At 36.9% G+C, this 12,461-nt stretch overlaps 1 protein-coding gene and 1 pseudogene across 1 annotated transcript in view; both read right to left on the bottom strand.

The window, feature by feature from the left end:
* Nucleotides 1-191, bottom strand: part of LOC115420973 (phosphatidylcholine-sterol acyltransferase-like) — a 10,169-nt pseudogene extending 9,978 nt beyond the window's left edge.
* Nucleotides 192-1,300: 1,109 nt separating this feature from the next.
* The window catches only part of LOC115420536 (casein kinase II subunit alpha'-like), a 30,028-nt gene continuing 18,867 nt past the window's right edge, over nt 1,301-12,461 (bottom strand). The window contains 6 exon segments of the mRNA XM_030135854.1: nt 1,301-1,648; nt 5,160-5,308; nt 6,157-6,257; nt 9,539-9,564; nt 9,567-9,639; nt 9,749-9,859. Coding sequence (XP_029991714.1) covers nt 1,554-1,648; nt 5,160-5,308; nt 6,157-6,257; nt 9,539-9,564; nt 9,567-9,639; nt 9,749-9,859 — 555 coding nt within the window. The 3' untranslated portion in view covers nt 1,301-1,553.

Below are 12,461 nucleotides of genomic sequence, written 5' to 3'. Positions count from 1 at the left end.
AAGCGTCCGTGTGAAACACAACAGTGGAACCAATGTTTAACAGCAGAGAAATGAAGGAAACAAAGCTTTGGTTCAGGAGAACTGTGGTTGAATGATTTTTTTTATTCCTTTGAGTCAATTAATCGGTTGCAGCTTTAGAAAATGTATTTATTTATTTACTCAAATGCTTAATTCCCACCGGTCCCAGTCATTTTTCACTGGGAGCTGCAAAGTTAGTGATAATCAGCTTCTAATTTCAACATAAACTATCAAGTTGTAATGGTTGGAACTATACTACAGACCAAAAAATTCAGGATATTTAATTTTATTTTGTCTTTTTTTTGTCATTTTTGCCATTTGTAAATAAAACTATGTCTGGTCATTAAAAAAATGTTTCAATTTAATGCACACACAAAAAGTAAACAGCACTGTGCAAGAATCAACTGAAAAACTAGCCCAAAAAATGAAAAATATCCTTAACTTTTTGTTTGTTGTGTAAGTAGGCTAATGTTAGTTGGGCTTTGATTGACAGATGTGATCGACAGCTCGCTTGCCCGTCAAGTTTCTGTTTATTTAAATGCCTTTCTGACAGGAATAATAACCGTAGGTGTATTTAAGGGGTTGAACTGGACCATCAAATTACTTTTGTTACACAACTGCTTGATCATGTTCACACATCAGTGCTGGCACTCCCACAGCTCCGCCCTTTTGACCAAATATGGTCACTTCTGGTTCTAAAGAACCAAAACACAAACTCCTGATTTGAAAACATTACTTCAGAAATCGGTGGCAGATACAGTCACTCCGTCCGGTTCAGGTGTCATGTCAGTAAACCCAGGTGGGCGGGGCTCAGTGAAGGGTCAGTTGCACTCAGAGATGAGAAACACTTAATCTTTAATCTATTACATTATTAATTTGACTAAAAATGATACAAAAGTAGGGAGTTGGAGCACATACAGCTCTTAGCAAATTTATTAGACCACCACCCAGTGCAAGGTTTATTCAACAGCCGCCCTAAATGAATCCTTTTTTATGTTTCTGTAATGGTTGTTGAAGCTCTTTAACTGAAGTGATATTTAAATATTAAAACATTATGGCTATCTGTGAATCTTCAAATTTACAGTTTACAACAAAACAAAAAAGAGTAAAGCACATTGTTAAAAATGGATTAAGACGTCAAATTATAGTATTTAAGATAAGAAAAGATAAAAAAAGATAAGAAAAGATAAGATAAAAAAGATAAGAAAAGAAGATAAGAAAAGATACAACAAGAGAAGATAAGATATAAGATAAGACGTTACGCTTGATTCATTTCTAACTTATCAGAAAACTCAGTGAGCAGCTCAACTTATGAAATAAAAAGGTGAATTCAGTCAGAGATTCCTCGTTCCTGTTGAAAATGGCAAAACCTCTAACGTTCACTGTAAATGAAAGTGTTCAAATAAAGCACTTCATGATGTTGGACGGTCTCAGACACAAACAGGGGGAGGTGGTGGAATAAATTTGTTCTGTATTAGTCCAAACATGTCAGGAAGTTTTTCTGCAGTTCCATTTCTGTTTTCTCTCAGGCGTCGTCAGTGTCTTACCTGTGTTTCATCGTGCTGTAGTGTTGCCACTGGAAACCATGTTGTTGTCAGAGTTGGACAGAGACTGCTCCTTACTACTGGGTCTGTGACACAAAACAAACGTCATATTTAAGACCGCTTTAACCTCCATATGGTCCACCTGTCCTGTCCAGTAGAACCTCACAGTATGAGTGCACCACAATACCAGTCATTTGCTTTATGAGTCGCAGCTCCTGAGAATATTTGTATTTAAGTACGAGTGGAATCCGCAGTAGCTAGCTTCATATAGCCACCGCTAACAACCTGCAAGTGCGGACCAAGGTTCTAATAGTTTTGGATTTTACATTCTAGTTTAGTTTATTTAGTTTTGACTTTTTTTTCTCTAATTGAGTTCGTTTTAATAGTTTTGAGAGCAGGTTTGACAGTTTTTATTAGTTTTCATTTTTTTCTAAATGCTCAGTTTTAGTTTAGATTTAGTATTAATTTTAGTTTAGTGGTCTCTTTTCTCTTCTTCTCTGTCGTCGTATTCAAATAAATCCCAGACAGGACTCTGCTGCTTTCTCCCAACTTTAGTCTCCATGTTTCCAGGTAGAGTGGGGACCAGAAGATGACTGGAAACCACAAGTGAACACAAGTGACGGAGCAAAAAGTGTCGTATGGTGCTGCTAGCTAAAATTGCTTTCGCTTTCGTACCAATCCGACATTGACAAAGATGAAAACGAAGGGAATTTTATCCATAATTTTTATAGTTTTAGTTTTGTAAACACACAATACAGTTTCAGTTAGTTATCGTTTTTTTCTTTTAATGATAGTTTTTACTTATTTCAGTTAACGAAAATGTTTTTCAATTCTAGTTTTTGTCATTTCATTAGTTTTCATAAACGATAACCTTGGTGCGGACAGTGAAGAAAGGGAGGCACAAAAAGCACGAATTAAGTTTAAAAAAAAAAAAGAGAGAAAACCTGACGTCTACCTGAGCAATTTGAGTGGAATTGGCCAATGCATATAATTGTGTTTATCGCAATGTTGAACCATGTTATGACATTTGTTGTTGTTGTTTTGTAGTCCAGAACCCTGGTCATAAATAAATTTACACATAACCCATGAAGACCCAGGGGTACTTTAATGGGGTTTTTTCTCTATATTTTTATTTCTCTATATTTAACCTTTCTTATGTGGCCTTAATACGCTGTTACAACCTTATAGTTTATTTTGGCACATTACTGTTATTATCCAGGTTCTTTACCCAGATCTTTTTTATACTTGTAATTTATTATGTATAGTCTTGTTGTGTTGTACTTCTTTTTACTGTTGTTTGCTCTTGTATTCTGTTTTTATTGCGTGTTATGCTGCTGTTACACTGTAATTTCCCAGTTTTGGATAAATAAAGTACGTCCATCCATCTGTCTGTCAGGGGAGACACCTGAATTCAGTGTGTCCCAAAACTTTTGTCCATAAAGTGTGTAAGGGAGGCAAAAAAGCACAAATTAGGTTTAAAAAAAAAAAGAGAGAAAACCTGACGTCTACCTGAGCAATTTGAGTGGAACTGGCCAATGCAATGTAATTGTGTTTATGGCAATGTCGAACCGCGTCATGACATTCATTGTTGTTGTTTCGTAGCCCAGACCCAGGGGTAGTTTTGTGTTAGTCCCCAAATGGATTTTTCTCTGTATTTAACCTTTCTTAAATGATTTATCACCATTTATTGTAATATTATCCTCTTCATTATAAGTTTTTTCAGTGTAAATCATGTATTTTCCTGTATTTAATTCACTGATCATGTAGATCATGGGTCGGCAACCTTTGCAATCGAAAGAGCCATTTTGGGACAGAAACAGAAAAACAAAACTGTCTGGAGCCAAAAGATCCCCTTATATCGTTCCTCAAAGTGGTAACTGTTTAAGAAGCTCTTCAGAATTAGTTTGTACAGAATATGTGGAGAATAAATCAAAGTTTCTGTCCATTACAGAACTAAAAACAGTGATATTTGTCATTATTTTCATTCAAAAATCAACTGGTATGTGAAGACTTTCTTTGCAATGAAGAATACAGACGAATACCTCCAGTTTCTCAAAATTAAAAAGTAATCTACTTTTACTACTAGCTACTATTAAGCTACTATTATTATAATTTTTATATCCATTTGGAGTATAGTCTACATGTTTACAACTGTATAACATCAGAATCACTTTATTAACAGCAAAATGTGTGTGTATTTATTTATTTTTTTAGAAAAAGGGTTATTCGTTTCCTTATGGTTTTTGACATAGCCACACTGAGCCACTGGTAAAGGGCCCAAGAACCAAATGTGGCCCGGAGCCACAGGTTGCCTACCCCTCATGTAGATGTTCATAAAAGCTCAGAGTAAATTCAAAGGTTATTATGTCAAATCAGAAAGAAATAAAGTTAGGAAAAAGTTACGTTTTCAGCAAAGATATCATTATCTGATCATAAACCCAGTGTGTCCATCCACTGTCACTGATCCACCTCCATGGGTTTCACTGGGGAATCAATGTTGTAGAAGATGACGGTGTTTCCATGGTAACTACGGAGCCTCTGAACGTCCAAATATGGTCATATCTGATGATCATGAAAAGATGAAGAACTGTATTATACGCCAATTATTAACATATATTGATAGAATTAGTGGATCAACAGGTATTAAACAGTTTAGATCAGTAGATGGTTTAGGTCGATGGTGTGTGTTTGGGTCTTTAAGGGTTAAATGTCATTTGCACCTTCTTATTCGGAATATTACAGTTTGTTTTGCACCGTTATGACAGCGTATTAGGGACACGTAAGAAAATAAAACACTTGTCATTACGAGAATAAAGTAAAAAAAAAATCAAGATAAAACCCGTAATGTTATGAGAATAAAGCCGAATACAGAAAGAGTCATAATATTACGAGAATGAAGTCGTAATATAATGAGAATAATGTCGTCATATTTCGAGAATAAAGCCATAATACTAAGAGAATAATGTTGCAATTTAAAAACAGGTGGAAAAATATAATTCACGAAAAGAAAGTCGTACCCACTGTCACATAATGTAGAAGTTGGAACATTTTGTGAGGTTCTACTTTCATTTGGGGTTTACACACAAAGGCCAAATACTGAGCCTATTAGCCCCGCCCACCAAATACTGAGCCTATTAGCTCCACCCACCATTAGCATTAGCACTAGTTGAAAGACTTTGAAGACAGTTCGCGCATGTTTGGGTTTGTTTCTTCGTAAGAACTCCCTTTTGTGGAGGTGGAACTGACTGGAGGTGGTCGGCTGCAGCTGTCGGTTACACCACCACTTTATTCTCATAAATTACGACATCTTTCCAGCTTGTTTTTAAAGTATGACATCATTCTTGTAATATTATGGCTTTATTCTCGAAATATGGCTCTTTTTGTATTCGACTTTTCACTGTTTTACTGTTTTTCTGTTTTAAAAACCCTTAAAAAAGATTTCTGGGTGGTTTTTGGGGCTGAAACAGATTAATTATATTTAATTTGTTTCAATAAGGAAAACTGACTTGTGAAAAAGCAAGTAAATCACAAAACGAGCTCGGACATGGAACGTATTGGACTCGTACTGTGAGGTTGGACTGTGTGTGCTGTACTTACAGAAGTAGGGGTGCTCCATGGCCTCCGTGGCCGTCAGTCTCTGTTGGTGGTCGTAACGTAGCAGCTTGTCCAGCAGGTCCAAGGCTTCAGGACTTACCAAGTGCTGGTTCTCCGTCTGCACAAACTGTTCCCAGCGCTTCCTGCTCTGTCTGCAACAACAAAAAAAAAACACATCCAGTGTCAACTTTGTTTTATGTGTAGCAAGGTTATATCGTTAAAGAAAACTAACGAAATGATGAAAACTAGAATTGAAAAAACATTTTCATTAACTGAAAATAATAAAAATTATAATTATCACAATTTAGTGCCAAAAATCACATTAAATTATGAAAATATTTACATTTACAAACTATCCTGTACCAGTAAAATGTGAATAACCTGCACAATATAAACAACCTGAAATGTCTAAAGAAAGTTCAGCCCAATTTGAACTCTTTTCTGTCTGTTCCTCAGTGTTTAGTGTCTTTGTAGATCTGATCCAGAATGCACATGGACTAATGAGAAGTGGAGGAAGAAGACTGGTAAAACTGCACTGATTTTTCTGAAGAAATTTCAGTTTTTTCAGGTTATTCACATCTTTTTGTTATAAAAGTAAGTGTTTTCATTATTAAATGTGGTTTTTTTGCACTCAAACAAAGACAAAAATTTGGAGTTGTCATTATTTCTAGGTTATTCTGTTCTTATTTTACTGGTCCAGTCCACTACAGATCAAATCGGGCTGAATGTGGAACCTGAAAGAACAGGAGTTTGAGAGCCCTGCCCTAACTGATAATATCTTCAGTGCAATTACTGGACTTCACAAATTCATCTCATAGGCCAGTTTTCAGCCACATGTTTGACACCCCTGATCTACATGTATGTTATCAGTGGGACACATATTGTACAAAAACTAATCTGTCACTTTGGCGTCCCTCAGTGTTTTTCATTCTACACCACATTCTGCCAGAGCAGCTGTTATACGACAGATGCAGCCTGATGTGGATCCACGTGGACTTACTGTCCCAGGAGGTCTTTGAAGCGCGGGTCCAGTTCGATGTGGTATTTCCGCAGGTAGCCGAACAGCTCGTCTGTCCCCAGGACCTTGGCGATTCGCACCAGCTACAAAACACAACAGGTCACAGGTCAAACCTCGAGGAAGTTTCATTCACCACTAGAACCACAGCGCCCTCTGTCTGTCGACGCCAGAGACACTAAAACACAAACTGTCATTCAGGAAAACCATCAACATACTAAGGTCCAAGTGAATTTTCTCAGTTTTTATACACACGACAAACAAAAAGTTGAGGATATTTCTTTTTTTTTGTCATTTTTGCCATTTGTAAATAAAACTATGTCTGGTCATTAAAAAAATGTGTTTCAATTCACACACGAAAAAGTAAAAAGCGCTGTGCAAGAATCCCAAATGAAAAAAAAAAAAGCCCAAAAATTAAAATATCCTTAACTTTTGTTTGTAGTGTATTTCTTATACAAGATACTTGAATAAAACAAAACATATGTGTTTTATGTCAAAATGTTCAGGACAATCTCAGCTTCATGTAATCTGAAGCCTAGTTTTGTCCTACAGCATTGGAATAAGGCACAGGTGTCAAACATGTGGCCTGGGGGCCAAATCCGGCCCACCAAGGGGTCCAGTCCGGCCCTTGGAATGAATTTGTGAAATGCAAAAGTTACACTAAGATATGAACAGTCCTTTTAGTTCAGGTTCCACATTCAGACCAATTCAATCTCCAGTGGGCAGGACCAGTCAAATTCTATCATAATAACACATAAATAATGACAACTCCAATTTTTTCTGTTTGTAAATGTAAATATTTTTTATGTATTTCCACTAAAACAAAGTATAATTTAGTAAAATGTGAATAACATGAACAAATATGAACAACCTGAAATGTAAGAGAAGTAAGTACAATTTTACCAATATTCTGCCTGTTACTCAATGTTTTGTGTGTTTGTAGATCCACTGTGATCTGTAAGTTATAACGTACATGTGGAAATGAGGCAGAATATTGTTAAAATTACACTTATTTTTTCAGTTTGTTCATGTTATTCACATCTTTTGAAAGGATAGTTTGTAGATGTAAACCTTTTCATTATGTAAATTTACTTATTTCACTCTAAAACGCAGACATACGTTTGGAGTTGACATTATTTATATTATTATATTATAATTTTACTGGATCGGCCCACTGCAGATCAAATTTAGCTGAATGTGGAACATGACACCTGGTACATCAGTCTAATAAAGCCTGTCTTATGTTATAGTGGAACCAATGTTTTTGTATCGCTGTGGGGTCAGGAAGCTTTTGCTGCTGCACTCGTTATGCATACAGACACATGTGGCGAAGAGCACCTGGAAAGTTTTCTTGTTTCTTTTGTGGAAAGCAGATTTTTCCGGACATTTGGATTGTGAAGACTTGTTCCCACACAAGTTTCCTTCTTATTCCCCTTGAGTTAAAGCGGTCAGTGAGGTCCGTTTTATTTACAGTTTAATTATGCTAATTAGCATTCATGCCAAGGTTCTACTAGTTTTGGATTTTTCATTCTAGTTTAGTTTTATTTAGTTTTGACTTTTTTTTCTCAAATTCAGTTAGTTTTAATTAGTTTTACAGCAGGTTTGATAGTTTTTATTAGTTGTCGTTATTTTCTAAATGCTTAGTTTTAGTTTAGTTTTAGTTCAGTCGTCTCTTTCTCTTCTTCTCTGTGGTCGTATTCAAATAAATCCCAGACAGGACTCTGCTGCTTTAGTCTCCATGTTTCCAGGTAGAGTGGGGACCAGAAGACGACTGGAAGCCACAAGTGAACACAAGTGATGGACCCAAAAGTGTCGTATAGTGACAGCACAGAAAATTGCTCGAGGGAAATAAATCAATTTTATATCAATCTGACGTTGACAAAGATGAAAACGAAGGGAAATTTATCCAGAATTTTTATCCGTTTTAGTTAGTTTGTAAACACACAATACAGTTTCAGTTAGTTATCATTTTTTCTTTGAATTATGGTTTTTATTTATTTCAGTTAACGAAAATGTTTTTACAATTCTAGTTTTCGTCATTTTGTTAGTTTTCGTTAACGATAATAACCTCGGTTCATGCGATGTGAAAGTGAACTTTCTGTAAACGTTAGTATAATCTGGTCATAGATGAATGGATGTAAGGAAAAATATATATTTGATATGTTTTATGTATTATTGTCTATGAGAATGCTTGTATAGCTTTATGCTCCTTTTATGTGATTTGTTTCTTTTTGTTTATCTAGTTCTCACGGCATGATTGTGATTTCAACTGAAGGGAGTAATAAAGTTGACAGTCAGTTATTTTAAGCCTCAACAGAAATGAGGATTTAATGATTTCTGTTCCTTTGTCATTCAGGCCGGCACTGCAGATCAGAAAAAACCAGGACAAACAGACTGACGGATAGCTTCTTCCCCAAAGCTATTACCATAATAAATAACCAAACAAAACCTTAATAGGACACCTGCAACAACACTGATGTCACTGCAATAACCTCACCATACTCTATAACATGTACAATATCTGTCTAATGTTTACAGTCTGCCATTTTATTTTATCCTTTCACTCTATTTATCCTACAATATTTACTTTCTCATGTCATTTGCACTATTTCCAATACTATTTGCTCTACTTATTTATATATTTTGTTTGTTTATTTGAACAGTTTTTATTTCTCAATTTTTTATCAGTACAATACAATCTCCTCAAACTGAGGAGCAGGAAAAGAGTAAAAGAACAGAAAAACAAACAAATGAAAGGAACAGCTTGTATCGGTGTCAGAATATTAAGGACCCTTAATAGATACATTTGTCTCTGAGTGTCAGCCATTTTCCCCAGTTTTTCATAAAGAGATTTTCTTTAACTTCCGTTTATATGTCAGATGTTTCATGACAAGTCTATCATCTATGATTGAAATCCATTGTTTATCAGATGGAGCATCAGTCTGAAGCCAGTTCTTTGTTATGGCCTTCTTCCTGACCACCAGGAGGATCTTGACAAGATATCTGTCTTCTTTATGCACTGATTCTTCCAAATGTCCAAGGTACAAACACGACAACAATTTGGGATTGCATATCCCAAAAACATTACAGAGAGCTGAGTGAACCTTCCCCAGAAGGGTTGGACATTTGAACATTTCCTATATATTTTGTTTTTTACAAACATTCCTGGTTGTACTTCTATTTTGTTTTTTCCTAGTGTAAATAAATGTGCCTTCTCACTGTCATCTGTTGTGCCTTGTCATTTCTTGCACTAAACTGGAGAGCTCTGCCTCAATTTCGTTGTGCTTACACAATGACAATAAAGAGATACTGATTCTGATTTATTCCACGTGTTCTGCCGTTCCCTCCACCCATGTGTCTCAGATACCTGGTCATAGTTGTCTTGTCCGTGAAGAAGGGCTCTTTCTGAAAGATCATACTGGCCAACATACAGCCCAGGCTCCACATGTCTAGACTGTAGTCATACATCTGAAACACAACGCCAAACCACACTGTCATTCAGCGCAAACATCCAATAAACTACAATAAATAATCTGAGCAAAACACAAAAAGAGTGTGATGTGTTCACATGTTTGACCTGGTAGTCCACCAACAGTTCAGGGCCTTTGAAATATCTGGAGGCCACCCTGACGTTATATTCTTGGGATGGGTGATAGAACTCCGCCAAACCCCAGTCTATAAGGCGTAGCTGGGAAAACACAGAGATGAACTTTGAAAACAGCAAAGAATACAAAAGTATCGTAATAAAGTAACAGAGTATGAGCTGTGGCATACCTCAAGGCTCTAAATAATGACTTTATGCGATCATAGTTTTGACAAAGGCAGTGCCCTGATAACTGGGACCAGTTCAAATATACAGTGTGTTTAAAAGCACACATACACCACTAAGGACAGGGGTCATGTAAACGGTATATTCTGTTTTTAGGCCTTTTTCCAAATGGAGCATTTCTAACTAAGACACATACTGTGGAATTTAAAGTACTGTTTACTACTGTTTTACTATTGTGTTTTGTTGTTTTTAAGCTTGTGATACTGCTGGAACCTGTAAATTTCCCAGTGGGATGAATAAAGTCTCTATCTATCTATCTATCTATATATATATATATATATATATATATATATATATATATATATATAATATATTATATATTATATATATATATATATATATATATATCTCCATCCATCCATTCTCTTCCGCTTATCCGGGGCCGGGTCGCGGGGGCAACAGTCTAAGCAGGGATGCCCAGACTTCCCTCTCCCAGACTCCTCCTCCAGCTCTTCCGGGGGACCCGAGGCGTTCCCAGGCCAGCCGAGAGACATAGTCTCTCCAACGTGTCCTGGGTCTTCCCCGAGGTCTCCTCCCAGTGGGACATGCCCGGAACACCTCCCCAGGGAGGCGTCCAGGAGGCATCCGAAACAGATGCCTGATCCACCTCAGCTGGCCCCTCTCGACGCGGAGGAGCAGCGGCTCTACTCCGAGCTCCTCCCTGGTGACTGAGCTCCTCACCCTATCCCTAAGGGTGCGCCCAGCCACCCGACGGAGGAAACTCATTTCGACCGCTTGTATCCGGGATCTGGTCCTTTCGGTCATGACCCAAAGCTCATGACCATAGGTGAGGGTAGGAACGTAGTGACCGGTAAATCGAGAGCTCGCCTCTCGGCTCAGCTCCTTCTTACCACAACCGACCGGTACAGCGACCGCATCACTGCAGACGCTGCACCTGTCAATCTCACGCTCCATCCTTCCCTCACTCGTGAACAAGACCCGAGATACTTAAACTCCTCCTCCTGGAGGAGTTTATATATATTATAATATATATATATAATATATATATATATATATATGTGTGTTATATATATATAATATATATATATATATGTATATGTATAGACAATGGATTTAATCAAAAAGAAATTCACGTAAAAAAAACATATATATATAATATTATATATATATATAATAAAATTCATGGGATCTTGTAAAATCCTACAGTTCAACTTAAATACTTTGATATTTTTAGTTTTTATGATTCTTTGTACAGTATAAACCTTTCCAACTGTAATTTTTGGTCACATTTTTTGGACTTTTTGAATTTTTACTGAATATCCAAGAAACCTTAAGGACAATGTCAAATTTAAGTTCTTTTATATCGATGTTGGTGCTGAATGCTTACAGTAATTAAATTAATGAAACTGCAAGAGTTTTTCAAATGTTCCAAGGTGTTTTTTTTCCAGGAAAATCTATGACATTTAATTTTTCACAAATTAAAGTTTTTTTTCCTTCTTTCAGACTTGTTTCATACTTATTTGCATTTAAAATTAGATGTATAGAATAAAAAACTCCCATCTTAACTCTGCATCACACTACAGCAATACATGCTCCCACAGATGAGTGATATGATCATTTCTGGACATATGACTGTGTACTTTTACATGATAGCCTGGTGCCCCCTGCTGGACAAAGCTGGAACGTACTTTCTGAAACCAAGAATGTGTTTGTCAGATGATAGTAGAACCTTAGTATTAGGAAGAATCTGGTGATATGATACAAATCACAATACTAGGATCACGATACAATATATCACAATATATCATAATACTGTTAAAAAGGCAATTTTTTGCTTGTTTCTTTTTTTTTTTTTGAATGATTATTTCCTTTCAAGAATTGAATTCCAGCAGAAATCTGCACAAACACTAAACACATTTTTATTTGATCCCAACAGGATCTAATGTTATATCTCAAAATGTTCCTGTGTTCAAACTGAAATTCTGTTTTACAGACATTCCAGTTTCAGATCCTGTTCAAATGTTCAGATTCTATTAGTTCACAACTAACATCAGACAGGATTTGAGTTCAATCCCAACAAAGAAACTAACATTATTTAATAAAAGAGTGTTAATACTTTCAGTGCCACGGGCCGATCAGATCGGCTTTGGAGAACACGCCATATTTGTGTAAAACAAACCATCCACCCCCATTTCTTTCTCACATTTCGATGACGTTCTTTCTGTGTCCCCCTTTTGAGACCAAGCAGACGGGAATTTGAGGTCACGCGACCGAATAATATTTTTCTTTTTAATGTTTCTTATTCTCCAGTGTTTCATCAGAGGGAGCCCTCCATGCCGGGGGGCGGCTGTGGACTCGGGGGCTGTGGCGCCTTCTCTCACTGGGGTCCGCTCCTTCTGGTGGGTGGGGGTCCCAGTTGGCCCTCTCCCACTAGTTGGGATGCGGGGCTGTGTTGCTGGTGCCTGGTCGCCGGGGTCGGCGGCTGCCTCCTGGTGCGGAG

The sequence above is a fragment of the Sphaeramia orbicularis genome, chromosome 6 (genome assembly GCF_902148855.1).
Source record: "Sphaeramia orbicularis chromosome 6, fSphaOr1.1, whole genome shotgun sequence".
NCBI lineage: Eukaryota > Metazoa > Chordata > Actinopteri > Kurtiformes > Apogonidae > Sphaeramia > Sphaeramia orbicularis.
Note: the sequence above shows the minus strand (reverse complement) of the source record. Positions and strands in the feature narration are given on the sequence as shown.